Source organism: Salmo trutta, chromosome 24 (genome assembly GCF_901001165.1).
Source record: "Salmo trutta chromosome 24, fSalTru1.1, whole genome shotgun sequence".
NCBI classification, from domain to species: Eukaryota; Metazoa; Chordata; class Actinopteri; order Salmoniformes; family Salmonidae; genus Salmo; species Salmo trutta.
In genome coordinates this window covers 33,220,577-33,239,249 of record NC_042980.1, presented here as the reverse complement: position 1 = coordinate 33,239,249, position 18,673 = coordinate 33,220,577, and the positions used below count along the sequence as shown (strand labels likewise).

The following is an 18,673-nucleotide window of genomic DNA, read 5'->3' as shown; positions in this document are numbered from 1 at the left end:
TGCTTCCATTCAGCCACAAGTGTATTAGTGAGATTGGGCACTGATGTTGGGCGATTAGGCCTGGCTCGCAGTCAGTGTTCTAATTCATCCCAAAGGTGTTCGATGGGGTTGAGGTCAGGTCTCTGTGCACGCCAGTTTTTCCACACCGATCTCAACAAACCATTTCTGTAAGGACCTCGCATTGTGCATGGGGGCATTGGCATGCTGAAACAGGAAAGGGCCTTCCCCAAACTGTTGCCACAAAGTTGGAAGCAGAGAATAGTCTAGAATGTCATTGTATGCTGTAGCGTTAACATTTCCCTTCACTGGAAGTAAGGGGCCTAGCCCGAACCGTGAAAAATAGCCCCAGACCATTATTCCTCCACCACCAAACTTTACAGTTGGCACTATGCATTCGGGCAGGAAGCGTTCTCCTGGCATCCCCCAAACCCAGATTGGTCCATCGGACTGCCAGATGGTGAAGCGTAATTCACCATCCAGGGCAGCAGGTAGCCTAGTGGTTAGAGCGTTGGGCCAGTACACTAAAGATTGCTAGATCGAATCCCCGAGCTGACAAGGTAAAGATCTGTCGTTCTGCCCCTGAACAAGGCAGTTAACCCACTGTTCCTAGGCCGTCATTGTAAATAACAATATGTTCTTAACTGACTTGCCTAGTTAAAAACATTAAAAAAAATAAAAAAAGACTCTAGAGAACGTGTTTCCAGAGTCCAATGTCGGCAAACTTTACACCACTCCAGACAACACTTGGCATTGCACATGGTGATCTTAGGCTTGTGTGTGTGCGGCTGCTCGGCCATGGAGACCCATTTCATGAAGCTCCCGACGAACAGTTCTTGTGTTGACGTTGCTTCCAGAGGCAGTTTGGAACTTGGTACTGAGTGTTGCAACTGAGGACAGACAATTTTTACGTGCTTCAGCAGTCACATTCTGTGAGTTTGTGTGGCCTACTACTTCACGGCTGAGCCGTTGTTGCTCCTAGATGTTTCCACTTCACAATAACTGCACTTACAGTTGACTGGGGCAGCTCTAGTAGGGCAGAAACTGACATGACGGAAAGATGGCATCCTATGACGGTGCCACGTTTAGCACGATGGCGCCGACAGAGGGGGTCACCTCGCTTCTAGTCCTTAGGAAACTATGCAGTATTTAGTTTTTTTATTGTTAGATTACTTGTTGATATTGCTGCATTGTTGGCTCTAGAAGCACAAGCATTTTGCTACACCTGCAATAACATCTGCTAACCATGTGTATGTGACCAATAAAATTTTATTTGAAAGTCACTGAGCTCTTCAGTAAGGCCATTCTACTGCCAATATTTGTCTATGGAGATTGCATGGCAGTGTGCTCGATTTTATACACCTGTCAGCAACGGGTGTGGCTGAAATAGCCGAATCCACTAATTTGAAGGGGTGTCCACATACTTTTGGTGATGTCGTGTATAAGTGCACTCAAAGATTCAGTCTATACATAGTAAAATAATGATAGAAATAACAATAGTGGTAATAATTATCATAATACATTTCTGTCATTTCCATTCTACACATTTCTCATTTACATAAACTGTGACGTCGTCAACCATTTAAATACAGTGACGTCACAGTTGCCCCACCCCCTGAGTGTAAAGTTCAAGTTGAAACCCCTGTAGCTACTGAAAATGCAAACAAGAATTTAAGTTTGGTTATTTAAATAACAATAATCAACGTCATAGTAATTACATCTTTCCTGGGAGCCTTGTGCTTGGATGTGATGGACGCATAGCATGTACCAGCTTGCAGTTCAACAATGTGCTCTACTCTCTTCATCACGTCAGTCAATGTTGACAGCTTCAACTCTAAAAACACAAACAGGACAGTTAGGGAACTGGAGAGTTAGTCCAACAACGCACAACAGACAGGAATTCAATCATAAAAGGCAAACTTCACTGATAGGAGCAGTGCTGACATACTGTACACTTAAAGGACAAAACAACCCCCCAGTAGAACAGTTAAAGGCAGCGGGTGGCCGTCATGTCACCTCTGACTTCAGAACATCAGCTGCCATTTTGTGTTCATTTCCCGACTATTCTACATGTTGCGTCGCCACTGCTCGTCGACACCAACAGGTGATCTACTGAGCATGGCCAATGTCGGTTATGGTTTGTCTTGCCCTTAAGAGGGACACTCACCTCCTTCCCAGTCAGCTCTCAGGATGCAGCCATACAGCTGCGACACTTATACAGCCTTTGGTCGTGGGTCCGGATGTGGTTCTTCACATTCCTCATCCTGAAGAACGTCTTACTGCACAGCTACAACACACAGAGAGGGAGGTGTTCAATACCATACCAGTTCATAGTTCCAGGCCAGGCAGAGAGGGAGGGGGGGTGTTCAATACCACACCAGTTCATAGTTACAGGCCAGGCAGAGAGGGAGGGGGGTGTTCAATACCATACCAGTTCATAGTTACAGGCCAGGCAGAGAGGGAGGGGGGTGTTCAATACCATACCAGTTCATAGTTACAGGCCAGGCAGAGAGGGAGGGGGGTGTTCAATACCATACCAGTTCATAGTTACAGGCCAGGCAGAGAGGGAGGGGGGTGTTCAATACCATACCAGTTCATAGTTACAGGCCAGGCAGAGAGGGAGGGGGGGGGGGTGTTCAATACCATACCAGTTCATAGTTACAGGCCAGGCAGAGAGGGAGGGGGGGGGGGGGGGGGGGGGGGTGTTCAATACCATACCAGTTCATAGTTACAGGCCAGGCAGAGAGGGAGGGGGGGGGGGGGTGTTCAATACCATACCAGTTCATAGTTACAGGCCAGGCAGAGAGGGAGGGGGGGTGTTCAATACCATACCAGTTCATAGTTACAAGCCAGGCAGAGATGGAGGGGGGGTGTTCAATACCATACCAGTTCATAGTTCCAGGCCAGGCAGAGAGGGAGGGGGGGGGGGTGTTCAATACCATACCAGTTCATAGTTACAGGCCAGGCAGAGAGGGAGGGGGGGTGTTCAATACCATACCAGTTCATAGTTACAGGCCAGGCAGAGAGGGAGGGGGGGTGTTCAATACCATACCAGTTCATAGTTACAGGCCAGGCAGAGAGGGAGGGGGGTGTAAAATACCATACCAGTTCATAGTTACAGGCCAGGCAGAGAGGGGGGGGGTGTTCAATACCATACCAGTTCATAGTTACAGGCCAGACAGAGAGGGAGGGGGGGTGTTCAATACCATACCAGTTCATCGTTACAGGCCAGGCAGAGAGGGAGGGGGGGTGTTCAATACCATACCAGTTCATAGTTACAGGCCAGGCAGAGAGGGAGGGGGGGTGTTCAATACCATACCAGTTCATAGTTACAGGCCAGGCAGAGAGGGAGGGGGGTGTTCAATACCATACCAGTTCATAGTTACAGGCCAGGCAGAGATGGAAGGGGGGTGTTCAATACCATACCAGTTCATAGTTACAGGCCAGGCAGAGAGGGAGGGGGGTGTTCAATACCATACCAGTTCATAGTTACAGGCCAGGCAGAGATGGAAGGGGGGTGTTCAATACCATACCAGTTCATAGTTACAGGCCAGGCAGAGAGGGAGGGGGGGTGTTCAATACCATACCAGTTCATAGTTACAGGCCAGGCAGAGAGTGAGGGGGGGTGTTCAATACCATACCAGTTCATAGTTACAGGCCAGGCAGAGAGGGAGGGGGGGTGTTCAATACCATACCAGTTCATAGCTACAGGCCAGGCAGAGAGGGAGGGGGGTGTTCAATACCATACCAGTTCATAGTTACAGGCCAGGCAGAGAGGGAGGGGGGTGTTCAATACCATACCAGTTCATAGTTACAGGCCAGGCAGAGAGGGAGGGGGGGTGTTCAATACCATACCAGTTCATAGTTACAGGCCAGGCAGAGAGGGAGGGGGGGTGTTCAATACCATACCAGTTCATAGTTCCAGGCCAGGCAGAGAGGGAGGGGGGGGGTGTTCAATACCATACCAGTTCATAGTTACAGGCCAGGCAGAGAGGGAGGGGGGGTGTTCAATACCATACCAGTTCATAGTTACAGGCCAGGCAGAGAGGGAGGGGGGGGTGTTCAATACCATACCAGTTCATAGTTGCAGGCCAGGCAGAGAGGGAGGGGGGTGTTCAATACCATACCAGTTCATAGTTACAGGCCAGGCAGAGAGGGAGGGGGGGTGTTCAATACCATATCAGTTCATAGTTACACGCCAGGCAGAGAGGGGGGGGGGTGTTCAATACCATACCAGTTCATAGTTACAGGCCAGGCAGAGAGGGAGGGGGGTGTTCAATACCCTACCAGTTCATAGTTAGAGGCCAGGCAGAGAGGGAGGGGGGTGTTCAATACCATACCAGTTCATAGTTACAGGCCAGGCAGAGATGGAGGGGGGTGTTCAATACCATACCAGTTCATAGTTACAGGCCAGGCAGAGAGGGAGGGGGGTGTTCAATACCATACCAGTTCATAGTTACAGGCCAGGCAGAGAGGGAGGGGGGTGTAAAATACCATACCAGTTCATAGTTACAGGCCAGGCAGAGAGGGAGGGGGGGGTTCAATACCATACCAGTTCATAGTTACAGGCCAGGCAGAGATGGAGGGGGGGGTGTTCAATACCATACCAGTTCATAGTTACAGGCCAGGCAGAGAGGGAGGGGGGTGTTCAATACCATACCAGTTCATAGTTACAGGCCAGGCAGAGAGGGAGGGGGGGTGTTCAATACCATACCAGTTCATAGTTACAGGCCAGGCAGAGAGGGAGGGGGGGGGGGTGTTCAATACCATACCAGTTCATAGTTACAGGCCAGGCAGAGAGGGAGGGGGGTGTTCAATACCATACCAGTTCATAGTTACAGGCCAGGCAGAGAGGGAGGGGGGTGTTCAATACCATACCAGTTCATAGTTACAGGCCAGGCAGAGAGGGAGGGGGGTGTTCAATACCATACCAGTTCATAGTTACAGGCCAGGCAGAGAGGGAGGGGGGGTGTTCAATACCATACCAGTTCATAGTTACAGGCCAGGCAGAGAGGGAGGGGGGGTGTTCAATACCATACCAGTTCATAGTTACAGGCCAGGCAGAGAGGGAGGGGGGGTGTTCAATACCATACCAGTTCATAGTTACAGGCCAGGCAGAGAGGGAGGGGGGTGTTCAATACCAGCAGATAGGAAAGAGGTGAGGAATGAGGGGGCTAGTGGCAGGAGTTTAGAGAAGGGGTGGGGGTAGAAGCATGGGTGGGGGTTAGGAAAGGGGTGAGGGGGGTAGGGGTAGGAGAAAGACAGTAGTAGTTTGGTTTCCAGTTGCAGTACATACAGGGCAAGGCCAGTGTTTGCCCTCGATGTGCCTGATGCGGTGCATGAGGAGGCCGTTACAGTCCTTGTAGGAGGCCCGGCACTGCAGGCAGACGTGGGATGACTTGGCCTTGGGGGCCTGACTGCGAGGACTCCGCAGTTGCTTGAGCCGCGCCCGGCAGATCGAGTCCAACAGGGCGGGGCCTCGGCTAGGCAGGTGGGGGGGCTTAGCTTGCTTCTGTGGAGAGAGAGGGAGAAGAGTCCATTCTGTTAGATAACATTCAGGAACACACATGGATTTCTTTAGATGCCTTTGTGATCTTTTTTGCTCTACACCCAGTTACATGGTCATTACATATTGTAACTTGATGACATATGTATGTGTCGGCGAAGCAATCAATATGGAATGTTATCCAACTCAATTTAGTCTACAAAAGTAAGAAGCATGTATCCTTAGCCCAGATCCAACATTTCCCAACGTAATCTAAGAGAGCATTAAAGTAGTGTCAACATTTTTAACAGTGTGAAAGCAATGCTCCCGTTAGTTACCAAAGAAAAGCAACAGTGTGACTGATGATTAGACCCCCTTTCCCCTCAGACCAGGATTGGTTCAGCCATTTAACCCCTGACTGAATCCTCAGTCTGATGGTGTTATGAAGATAACGGTTAACTCCACCCACCCCTGACCTCCCCTCTACCACTCCTCTCCTAAAATCCTCAGAACTGTGGAGGAAAGCATGGCTGCATATCAATAGTTTCAAACTGGCTTCCTTTCCTTGCCTCCTTCCCTTGATCTGAACTGATTTCAGAGAATTAGCCAGGTGAAAGTCCTTCAGTAGACCTATGATATTTCTTTCATCTACAGTACCTTGTGTTTTCTTGTTAGTGAAGTTGACAGAAATAAGATGAGGACGGAGAACAGCAGCAGCCCACTTGAAACTCGTCAAAATAATAGGAGAGAATGTGCAAGAACAGCTATACTATGCATCCCTGGTGTGTACCTTTGGTATGTCCCGTGCCGTGCGTGCACCCTTTGACCCTGTGGTTCTAACCAGGTGGGGGGCCTTGTGTTGGTGAAAGTTGACAGCCCTTGGTGGCCCCTGCCTCTTGGTTTGACTTTGGTTCACACTCCTCTCCTCCCGCTCCTTCTTCACCATGGGCAAAGTGGGGGGGCCTCCTCTGGCCCTCAGGACCCTGTCCGGGCCTCCCCCGGGACCTAACCTCTCCCCCCTCGAGACGGATCGTGTTAGGCAGATATCCACACTCTCCTCCTCCCTCTTCACCCCCACCATGGGCCCTCCGGACGGCCGGCAGAAGCTGAAGAGGAAGCCTGGATCTAGAAGCTTGACAGGGGGCTTGATCTGCCTCTTGCCCAGCTCTGGGGAGGGCGGCTCGGGGAAAGGTCCCACCACAGGTAGAGGGTCTGCTGGTTCCTCCTTAATGACCCTGTACAGAGGATGGCTATGGAGGGGAGGAGGGACAGGGTCAGGGCTGAGGATGCTGCTGTTTTTCCTTCTGCTCAAAGCTCCAGGCCCTCTCTCCTTGACCCCCCTTGCTCCCTGGTTGCACCCTGTCCTCCTGCTCTTCTCTCTGGGCTTATGCTGGGCTCTCCCAGCCTCTTTCATGCCACTCTGCTCCGGCTTGGCTTTGGCCAACAGACGCCCGCTGTTGTAGCGGAGCACCCTGGGAGGGGGGATGTGTGTGTTTGGGCGTTGGCCATGTGAGGGGAGGGGCGGGGCTGAGATGGCGTAGTCGGCATGTTCCGGTTTGATCCTGAGAGCAGAGATGTTCCTCTTGGGCTTTGGAACTCTGACGTTCCCAGAGCGGGGCGGGAGGTGCGGAGGGGGATGGCTGACCTCTTCAACCCTGACAGAACGCCTGAGATCCCTGCTGCTGTAGGCCGGCCTGGACACGGGCTGCAGCAGGTCCGGTAATGCCACTTTACTGCGCATGCTCCTGTCGCTGGGTGGAAAACGACGGGGCTGCCTGGATCTCTTCAGTCTCCTGTCCTCCATGCTGATTGGGTACACAGGCTCCTTCTTTATGATCCTGTTCAAGAAGTGGGCATTGGCAGGGGTGCAGAGAGGGAGGGACAGGGGCAGCCCCCCGAACACCAGCCCCCCCAACCCCTGTGGTCGGGGTTTCCTCCGCTTAGTCAGCGAATAGTTATTGACTTTCAGCTTCCGGAGCCGTTTCTTCTGCCTCCAGCCAATCAGATCCTCCGGTCTGGGGAGGAGGGACGTCCTCTGTAAACCGAGCACGCTCATCAGCCGGTACTTCTCCAGCGCTCTGAAATTATCTTTCTCATCTTCCTCCTCCACCCTCACTATGTTGGCCTCAGAGCAAGCCCTCTGTCTGGAGGAGGTGGAGGCAGGACAGGGGACTGGGGGTGGCTTTTGGCCCTGAGGAGGGCTCTCTGTCCTGGGCAGCATACTCTGGACCTCCTTGGCGGCACCGGGAGTGGAGCGGAGGAGACGGGTACATGTGTGGGGCAAGGAGGAAGTGGGGACGTTTCGGGAGCGGGGGGTGGAGGGGACATTTTTTCGGGGGGAAGAGGTTATTTTACAGGAGGGGGATTTGAAGTCCATGAGCTTCATCCTGTGCATGGGGCTGAGGGGGAGGCCGTTCCGCCCTGGAGGGTGGGGGCTGGGTCTGAGGGGGCGACGGGGCGACCGTCTGGTGGGGCTCTCCTCCCCCGACTCATCGGACTGATCCAGAATCAGTCTGAAGCCATCACCCAAACCCCTCACCCCTCTTCCCCCAGCCAACCTCTCCCTGTGGTCCGCCTGCTCCCTTTGGAGGGCCGTGCAGGCCTCCACGGCAGGCCACATGCCCAGATGACGGGCCATAGTGCTGACCTCTGACAGGTCCTCCTCAGACACACACAGAGTAGAGGAGTAGGAGAAGTCCAGCAGAGACACCAGGCTAGACTCACTGAAACCTACAGGGCAGGGAGAGGGAGGTGATTAGACAGGAAGTGAAAGCTAAAAAGTTGTGAGATTGAATTATTATCTGAGAGAGAGTGAGAAAGAGAGAGGGAGAGAAAGAGAGCGAGAAAGATAGATTAAATTAAGAGAGAATCAATATAGGCACAAACATCAGCCCTAGCCCCCAAAACAGATGCTGAGAAGATCAAGGGAAACAGTGGAAGCAGTGGAAGGAGACCAAACATGATGGAGTGGAAAAGTGGAAAAGAAAGTGAGGTAGAAAGTGGTGTTGAGTTCATTTCAAAGGAGTAGTCGTCATGTCCATGCCAAAACAACATGGGCATTCTCAAAATGGGAGAGCAGAGTAGATGGAAGAAAAAACAAACAGATGGATAAAGAAACAACCCCATTCAGAGAGGCGTGTGTGTGTGTGTGACCGTTTCATACCTGTGAGGTCAATGTCAGACCTGGCGCTAGGGGCGGAGTCCATCTCAGTGAATACTTCTTGAAAGTACTCGCTCACTGCCACCAGCACTGCCTTGTGGGCGGAGTAAGAGCGTCCGTCTGTCCTCAGAGTGATGTCACAGAACAGTCCAGCCTCCCGCTGGCTCCTCAGCTTATTCAGCACATCACGGCTGTGTGACATCATTGTCTGAGAGAGACGGCTCTCGCCCACACGCTTCTGTTGGAGAGAGTTAGCATGTGAGGAGGAAAAGAGACACCAATAATTGTGAGAACGCAATTGAAGAAAAAAGAGAACGTGAGAGACAGAAGTATGAAAAGATTGAACATGTGAGTGAGAGAAGATCACAATTCAGTATCAGTGCTGTCCAGAGAATGTGAGTGGAGTTGAGCAGTGGGAAATTGCGCTTATCGCTCCAGCACTCCACATCCTTTCCAAACGCTTGGCGCTCACACGAAAAATAACTGCTGCTCCGAATTCGCTCCATTCATTAAAATCACAATTTAAACAACACCCATCTATTTTTGTGACTACCTGGACCTACCATTTGGTATTGAAACCAAACCATATGATTTCAATGAAAATGATTTTAATAATCATGAAAAGGTGAATGTAAGAAGCGCTCATCATTTCAAATAGTCTACATGTTGTATTAAACATCATATAAACACTCTAAATAGGTAATGAATTATTTAGGATATATTATTTCAATGCTATAGCCTACAATGAAATACCTTGTGAAGCATTTATGAGTGAGACACTAGGCTGGTAGCTACATAAAGTGCTCAGCATTTAAACAACATTTTGTTGTATTAAATCATTATAGTCTGTAAATTGCTCATATAGGCTGCGACTTACTTAGAATTAAATAGAAAAACTGCTTCTTGGTTCTCATCTTGATTTGGCACCTGTGAGTTTTATCAGTTTCTTTATGAAAATATTTAGCCAACTCCATGACAGTAGCTAAAGCAGCACACAAGTATATTACAAATGCATGCTGGGTCAGGCATGCCCTCAGCTCATGAAGTGATCGCTACTGGAGCGGAATTGTAACGGCAACGCTCCAGCCTTTGGGAATCTCGCTCCACGCTCCAGTCAAATGGAGCAGGCTCCGCTCCAGCTCCACTCACATACTCTGGTGATGATCACCTGATGTTCTAGTGTCCCATCTCTTACCTCGGGTCTCTTGTTCCTCTGCTCAAGGCACTCTGGACATCCCAGCACAAAGTCTCGGATCTGAAAGTACATCCCTGAGGATGAATCAATAATGTATGTTATTTCAATGATCATCATATCCAATATTCTATTCACAAAACAAACCATATTACACAAGCAGTGTTTGACCACCAAAAGGGTCCTAATGTTTCTGAACAGCAAAACAAGACCAGTCATTCTTCAATGTAGTTCAACATGATCTTTCTGACTGAAAGTAGCCTGGGGGTTAAGAGTGTTGGGCCAGTAACCAAAAGGTCACTGGTTCGAATCTCCAAGCAGAATAGTTGGGGAAAAATCTGTTGACATGGCCTTGAGCAAGAAGCTTAGTCCTAATTGCGCCTGCAAATCGCCCTGGATAAGAGCATCTGCTAAATGACTCAAATGTAAATGACAAATGGCGCATTATAATAACACCTCTGTCTAACGCATGCACTTGTGATGAGAATAGAGAAATACATTGTTTACACTAGATTATAGAGAAGCAACATAGGGGAAGTCAGTCACAATAGAGAGAGCGTTAGATGTGTTTAAATTACAGCCTATACCAAGCCTCACAATAACATTATACTGACATATTTTGGTCTATAGGCCAGTTTGAGGAACATCCCAAGTGGTTTTTATCATTGTCCTGTGTAACAATGCCACGGAAGATCGATAATAACGAACCATCCCACGAGTCCACACTCACCCTCCCACCAGTAGTTCTCGGCCACTGATCTGTACGTGTCCTCCAGGGAGTGGTGGCGCGTGCCTGGCCGTCGCCGGTGGAAAGTGGCGATCGCCCCGAAACGTCGGTCCTCGTCAAGCACCTCCCGGTAATGGATGAAGCCTCTCTCCAACTTCTTACGGTACAGCAGTCCGTCAATCAATTCGAAGTTTGGCGAGCAACCCAAGGATTTACGCCCCGTCTGAGCACGGGCGGCGTCGGGCTCCCCCGCGAGCATCCGCACTCGGTCGGGTAATTTGGATGGAGAAAATGTGTCATCATTCGCGTATTGTGTTTTATAGTTGCAGTCCCCGGCCATTTTAGCCGGACTTCTTTTTTGTATCTGCTGTAAGCTACTTTTTCCTTATTGAGTCTATCCCTCTTCCTCTCCGCCGTCCGAAAGCAAAAACAAAAGCTATGCCCCTTGCACCGTTCTGGGGATTACAGCAGAGGGAGCCGTCTGTGCGTTACGGTTGCACGTTTCCTCGACCCAAAAGTTGTCAAGTGTCAGGTGTTGTCAACTCCACGTGGATGCGGTGACAGTAGTGGCCAGTGACAAAAGATTAAAGACGGGCCAGGAAAACATAGGATGAAATAGACCTATGAAACTTTCAAATGAACATATTGGCAACCTATTTGGAGATGCTATTTATGTTGCATTCCATCGTGGTTAAAACCATTCACTGAGACATTGTGGCACGCTTAGCCACTATAATCAAAAAGTATCCAATAACAGTCTGCAGCACAAGAACTATGTAGCTGATTTGTTTGAATAGGGGAAATGTCACCAGCATATTTCCATGAAGTCAGCATCTCTTTGGCGATCATCCATACATTCCTGGGTCATGATCATAACCCGAACAGAGCAGTCTCATCCAGAGTCAAAGTAGATGTCCTACAAAACCGGGGTAATCCAACAGAGACTAAGCGTGCACTTCCTTGACAATTCCAATAGATTATTTGATGATGATTGGAGCCAATAAAAAAGTAAATACTATATTCCAGATTTTTATAATGTAGGTCTGGATAGACTATATTTCAGTGGCAAAGTTGGTTTGAAAGAAAATGCATTTTGATTCTTCATTATCCCAAATGCCCATAATGAAGATGTTGGCTAATTACAATCGCGCCCACCCAATAACAAATGAGAAATATCGCATCAACCACAGGCATAAACAAATGATACAATGTAACCAGCTATTTATCTTCTTATTTCACATCACTGGGCGCGACAATGTATCACCGAAGTGCCAACAAGCCAAATCAACAGATGTATCTATCCTTTTCTGTTTACAATTGCAATTGTCGGGTAGTCTTTGTAGCTAAATGACGACGACTCACTATTCCCCTGGTTTAACTTGTGATTTGTTTCGCTAACTCGGAAGCAACATGATGATGCAGCGATCTGTCCAGCATCGCGAGTTGAACGACCTATTCGTGAATCGAGGTGTTTCGCCGATCACCACAAATATAAAAAATGTCAAAATAATGTCTATAAAAACAACACAAGACTCCCGTATGTGCTATCCGACTCATTCCATATCTCTTCCCTTTACGCAAAATAAGTCAGATGATCAAATAATCATTTTTTTTTACTCATAACCTTCTGTTGGTTACCACATGACAACCTAACATCATTCTAACACTCACAGGATCTTCCCCCTCCTTCAGTCAATGCCTATTAGTAGACACTTTAAAGAGCCCCGACCATAGACAATGCGATTGGCCATTAGAACTGCCAGTCAGGGGGTGTTTTTCATGCATCAAGATAGGTTGTTGACGTCAGTATTGCCTCACTTAGTGCCCACCGTCAAATTGATTACTGAGAAATAGAATTGATATAAGAATCAATTCCGCTACTTGTCTTATATCAACCAATGCCTCTCTAGGGAATTCATATAGGCATATTCTTAGATTAATCTTCTTTTGCATTCAGACCGAGAAATGCGATCAGAGGACAACACGTCCAGGCATTCTTCTGCTACATGCTATAAATATAAACATGTTTAGAAATGCACCCACAATGTTGTCATCTAAGTTTATTCATGTGAATGCATAACATGTTGTAGGCTAGATATGTGCCCCGGAACTGGAATGGCAGGAGTGGCAGTAATTGATTTCATTTTATATTATTGAATGTAGAGCAGTCCCTTTCTTATAAGGATGATGGGATTTACAATCAAATGAGTAACATGCTTCCAGTTGTATGTAGTTTAGGTAAGGCATTATCCATACTGACTGTTTGATGTAAGACCAGAGTGAACCACCCAAGCTCTCAACCCTGCACCTGACTGTATAAACATAATCATCATCATCTTCTTCTTCTTCATCCAAGGCATGACATGCAGCATACAAAAAAAGTGATGGAGACAAAATATACATCACTGCTCTAATGTCAGATTATGCCCTAAATGTACTTGTGTACATTCAACTGTGGTTGGAAAGACAATGGGATCTGTTCTAGTGGTTATTACATTCCCACAGGATACTGGTCTAGGGTTATGATGCTGCAAGTGGCAGTGCCTTAGCACCTTTCTGCCTTATTATTGCTATTCAGATTTGTAAGTTGTCCCCTCACATATACAGTTGAAGTCGGAAGTTTACATACACCTTAGCCTAATACATTTAAACTCAGTTTTTCACAATTCCTGACATTTAATCCTAGTAAAAATTCCCTGTTTTAGGTCAGTTTGGATCACCACTTTATTTTAAGAATGTAAAATGTCAGAATAATAGTAGAGAGAATGATTTATTTCAGCTTTTGTTTCTTTCATCACATTCCCAGTGGGTCCGAAGTTTACATACACTCAATTAGTATTCGGTAGCATTGCCTTTAAATTGTTTAACTTGGGTCAAACGTTTCGGGTAGCCTTCCACAAGCTTCCCACAATAAATTGGGTGAATTTTGTCCTATTCCTCCTGACAGTGCTGGTGTAACTGACTCAGTTTTGTAGCCCTCCTTGCTCGCACACACTTTTTCAGGTCTGCCCAAACATTTTCAATGGGATTGAGGTCAGGGCTTTGTGATGGCCACTCCGAAACCTTGACTTTGTTGTCCTTAAGCCATTTTGTTGTCCTTAAGCCAACTTTGGAAGTATGCTTGGGGTTATTGTCCATTTGTGACCAAGCTTTAACTTCCTGACTGATGTCTTGAGATGTTGCTTCAATATATCCACATAATTTGACTTCCTCATAATGCCATCTATTTTGTGAAGTGCACCAGCCCCTCCTGCAGCAAAGCACTCCCAGAACATGATGCTGCTACCCCCATGCCTCACGGTTGGGATGGTGTTCTTCGGCTTGCAAGCCTCCCCCTTTTTCCTCCAAACATAATGATGGTCATTATGGCCAAACAGTTCTATTTTTGTTTCATCAGACCAGAGGACATTTATCCAAAAAGTACGATCTTTGTCCCCATGTGCAGTTACAAACCGTAGTCTGGCTTTTTTTTATGGCGGTTTTGGAGCAGTGGCTTCTTCCTTGCTGAGCAGCCTTTCAGGTTATGTCGATATAGGACTTGTTTTACTGTGGATATAGATACTTTTGTACCTGTTTCCTCCTGCATCTTCACAAGGTCCTTTGCTGTTGTTCTGGGATTGATTCGCACTTTTCACACAAAAGTAAGTTCATCTCTTGGAGACAGAACGCGTCTCCTTCCTGAGTGGTATGACTGCTGCGGGGTCCCATGGTGTTTATACTTGTGTACTATTGTTTGTACAGATGGACGTGGTATCTTCAGGCGTTTGGAAATTGCTCCCAAGGATGAATCAGACTTGTGGAGGTCGACAATTTTTTCCCATGATGTCAAGCAAAGAGGCACCTCCAATTGACTGAAATTATGTCAATTAGCCTATCAGAAGCTTCTAAAACATGACATAATTTTTTGAATTTTCCAAGCTGTTTAAAGGCACAGTCAACTTAGTGTATGTAAACTTCTGACCCACTGGAATTGTGATACTGTCACGTCCTGACCAGTAAAAGGGGTTATTTGTCATTGTAGTATGGTCAGGGCGTGGCAGAGGGTGTTTGTTTTGGGTGTTTTGATGTTTTTGGGGTTTTGTTCTATGTTTTATATTTCTATGTTTATTCTAGTTCTATGTTGGTTTTTGGCAATGACCTCCAATTAGAGGCAGCTGGATGTTGTTTGTCTCTAATTGGAGGCCATATTTAGTTGTGTTCGTTTCACTTGTGTTTTTTGGGTGGTTGCTTTCTGTATAGTTGGGTTACCTTATAGAACTGTTGGTTGTCGTTTATTGTTTTCATTTAAGTGTTCACTTTATTTAGTAAGTAATAAAAGAAGATGATCCCTATACCCGCTGCGTTTTGGTCACCTCAATACGACTGTTATGACAGATACAGTGAATTATAGGTTAAATAATCCGTCTGTAAACAATTGTTGGAAAAATGACTTGTGTCATGCACAAAGTAGATGTCCTAACCGACTTGCCAGAACTATAGAAATTTGTGGAGTGGTTGAAAAACAAGTTTTAATGAATCAAACCTAAGTGTATGTAAACTTCTGACTTCAACTGTATCTAAGGTCAGTTTTGAGGACTGTAAGCTGGTGGTTGTTTGAGGATATACTGACCCTGTTTGGCTTTCTCGGTGGAGAAAGGTGTGGTGAAGGGCTTTGACAGGGGTCAGAGATAGACACCCTAAAAACAAGAGATAGAGGTTTTAAGCTGATCCTGGGTCTGTCAAAGGGCAACTTCTACCTTGAGTCAGATGTCAGAAACACCCCATGAAAGATGTTTAATTTATTCTGTGAACTCTCTATGTGTGAAATGAAACCATGGTCTACAGAACATGTCTGCCTCTCACATAATCCTTCCTGTGACCAGTGCTTGACTTGGGCTGAAATAGGTTCCGGTACTCAATTTGGGTTCCAAAGGAGCAGGAGCTTCACAATAATTTTGAGGTAATATTCAAGAAGAGGAACAGGACCTCAAGCAGTAGAAAATCTGAGGGGCCGGTACTCAGCTCCGGTGAGGTCCTGCCCAAGTCAAGCAACACCTTTGACCTTTCAACTCCTTGTAGTCAGGCAGGTGAAAGGATGTGCTTGTTCATGAAGGTTTGTGAATAGTTAGACTGAGCCTATAGCTAAGGCAGTGAGTGATCCTCATGGGACAAGCAGTGCGACTTTCACAAGGACTCATCAACCCCTCCTCATCCCCCTCTCTCAGGCATTGGCCGTGTTCGAGAGCATAAAAACTGTGATGTATCATGGGTAAATTGTGCCTGACTGATCTACAAATAATGAGTTGTTATTTATGATGCAAGGTGATTTGTAGATCAGTCGTCTGCAATGTCAAACAAGCCCGTACTAATCTCATCTCAATTTCAGACAGGGCGAGTCTCAAAAGTAAATAGTGGCTTCCTCTCCTTGTTTTCCTTCCCTCATACAATGTTCTGAATAAGCCAATAGGATACTTGTTTTCACCTGTCCAATTTAACATCAATGTCTGCCAGGTGTCAGGTATCCTTAGCACTTCGGTAGATAGATTTAGTTGAAAACCGGATGTAACTACCATTTTTGACTTACTTGAGACGCATAGGCCATTTATGAATTTCCTCCATCTCACTAGGTTCAGGAGCAGGTTTCTCTAGGTGGCAGGTTTTTCCTCTGCCTGAAGGTATCACCTCCAAGTGTTTCTGGGTCAACCTCTCTTTCTTTTCCCCCTGTGGGTTCCATTTCAAGGACCGCCAATTTATATTGGTGGCCGGTTTTCGTAGGGTGTGTCCAATCCAACTCCACTTTCTTTTTTCTATTTGTAGTTCAACATGTATAAATTACAGTAAGTCAATTATAGTGTCATGCTAGAGCCATTCCATTCAATCTGTATATCTGGACAGTCTCATCTCCAAAGGATGGTTACTTTGTCTCAAAGCAGTTGAGACCTGCCTTCTCTATGTAAAGACTCATGTTCATGCCTTGCTTGTGTGCTTAAATATAAAAACAGCATCCAATGAAAGTTCATAGGTGTTTAACACTGGGAGTAGTGTGATGGGTCCCTAACACCTGGGAGTAGAACTATGATGGGTCCCAAACCCCTGGGAGTAGAACTATGATGGGTCCCAAACCCCTGGGAGTAGTAGTATGATGGGTCCCTAAACCCTGGGAGTAGTAGTATGATGGGTCCCTAAACCCAGGGGTTGTAGTATGATGGTTCCCTAAACCCTGGGAGTAGTATGATGGGTCCCTAAACCCTGGGAGTAGTATGATGGGTCCCTAAACCCTGGGAGTAGTATGATGGGTCCCTAAACCCTGGGAGTAGTATGATGGGTCCCTAAACCCTGGGAGTAGTATGATGGGTCCCTAAACCCTGGGAGTAGTAGTATGATGGGCCCCTAAACCCTGGGGTTGTAGTATGATGGGTCCCTAAACCCTGGGAGTAGTAGTATGATGGGCCCCTAAACCCAGGGGTTGTAGTATGATGGTTCCCTAACCCCTGGGAGTAGTATGATGGGTCCCTAACCCCTGGGAGTAGTATGATGGTTCCCTAAACCCTGGGAGTAGTAAGTAGTATGATGGCCTCCTGGACTTACGAGGAGATCGAGGAGAGAATATCCTGGACTTGGGAGGAAATCTTGGCAAGATACGAAAGCCTGCCGTTGAAGCAGACGCAAGGAGAGAAGGGAGGACAGCAACGACGCCGGGGTTCGCGGCCACAAAGACAGCCCAAAAGACAGCCCCAAAATGTTTTTTTTGGGGGGGGGGGCACACGGGGTGGTCGGCGGAGCCAGGGAGTGAGCCAGTGACAACCTGGGAGGCGATAAAGAGGTGGTCGGTCGACCCAAGGAGAGTACCAGAGCCCGCCTGGGAGTCAATGGAACAGTGCGAGGAGGGATACCGGAGAATGAAGTTGGCTAAGAGTATGCGGCAACGCAGGCGTTTGGAGGAGCGTGTCATCAGTCCGGTACAACTTGTGCCAGCTCCCACGCATCAGGCCTCCAGTGCGCCTCCCCAGTCCGGTACGTCCTGTGTCCCCTCCTCGCACTCGCCCTGAAATGCGTGTCCCCAGTCCGGGGGGTCCTGTGCCAGCTACTCGCACTCACCATGCGAGGTGTGTCATCGAACCGGTACCATTGATGCCGGTTCTACGCACCAGGTCTCCAGTGTGCCTCCACAGCCCAGTGCGTCCTGTGCCAGCTCCCCGCACTCGCCGTGGGAGGTGTGTCATCGAACCGGTACCATTGATGCCGGTTCTACGCACCAGGTCTCCAGTGCGCCTCCACAGCCCAGTGCGTCCTGTGCCAGCTCCCCGCACTTGCCGTGGGAGGTGTGTCATCGAACCGGTACCATTGATGCCGGTTCTACGCACCAGGTCTCCAGTGCGCCTCCACAGCCCAGTGCGTCCTGTGCCAGCTCCCCGCACTTGCCGTGGGAGGTGTGTCATCGAACCGGTACCATTGATGCCGGTTCTACGCACCAGGTCTCCAGTGCGCCTCCACAGCCCAGTGCGTCCTGTGCCAGCTCCCCGCACTTGCCGTGGGAGGTGTGTCATCGAACCGGTACCATTGATGCCGGTTCTACGCACCAGGTCTCCAGTGTGCCTCCACAGCTCAGTGCGTCCTGTGCCAGCTCCACGCACCAGGCCTCCAGTGCGCCTTCACAGTCCAGAGCTTTCAGCGACAGTTCCCGGTCCAGAGCTTCCGGCGACAGTTACCGGTCCAGAGCTTCCAGGCGACGGTTCCCAGTCCAGAGCTTCCGGCGACGGTTCCCAGTCCAGAGCTTCCGGCGACAGTTCCCAGTCCAGAGCTTCCGGCAACAGTTTCCAGTCCAGAGCTTCCGGCTACAGTTTCCAGTCCAGAGCTTCCGGCGATGTTTCACAGTCCGGAACCTCCAGAGACGGCCCACGGCCCGGAACCTCCAGAGACGGTCCACGGCCCGGGAACGTCCAGAGACGGTCCACGGCCCGGGAACGTCCAGAGACGGTCCACGGCCTGGAACCTCCTGAGACGGTCAACGGTCCGGAACCTTCAGCGGGGGTCAACAATCCGGAACCTTCAGCGGGGGTCAACAGTCGGGAGCTGGTGAAGTAGGTCAGGGCGTGACTGGGGTGTATTCTAGTTTATTATTTCTATGTGGGG

At 48.4% G+C, this 18,673-nt stretch overlaps 1 protein-coding gene across 1 annotated transcript; it reads right to left on the bottom strand.

Moving 5' to 3' along the window:
* Positions 1-1,723: 1,723 nt before the first annotated feature.
* On the bottom strand, positions 1,724-12,347 carry LOC115161143 (serine/arginine repetitive matrix protein 1). The gene is made up of 7 exons (XM_029711902.1): positions 10,565-12,347; positions 9,838-9,911; positions 8,646-8,880; positions 6,273-8,212; positions 5,294-5,509; positions 2,165-2,284; positions 1,724-1,831 (listed from the first exon to the last, which is right to left on the bottom strand). The coding sequence occupies exons 1-6, from the start codon at positions 10,899-10,901 to the stop codon at positions 2,183-2,185; spliced, it is 2,904 nt and encodes a 967-aa protein (XP_029567762.1). The 5' UTR covers positions 10,902-12,347; the 3' UTR covers positions 1,724-1,831; positions 2,165-2,182.
* Positions 12,348-18,673: the final 6,326 nt, after the last annotated feature.

What these genes read in the sequence shown, in the direction of transcription:
- LOC115161143 (XM_029711902.1), bottom strand. Translation starts at nt 10,901, where the DNA reads ATGGCCGGGGACTGCAACTATAAAACACAATACGCGAATGATGACACA. An exon ending in AGAGGAACAAGAGACCCGAG is followed by an intron (nt 8,881 to 9,837) that starts GTAAGAGATGGG and finishes TCTCTCCAACAG; the next exon opens with AAGCGTGTGGGCGAGAGCCG. An exon ending in CGGCACGGGACATACCAAAG is followed by an intron (nt 5,510 to 6,272) that starts GTACACACCAGG and finishes CTCTCTCCACAG; the next exon opens with AAGCAAGCTAAGCCCCCCCA.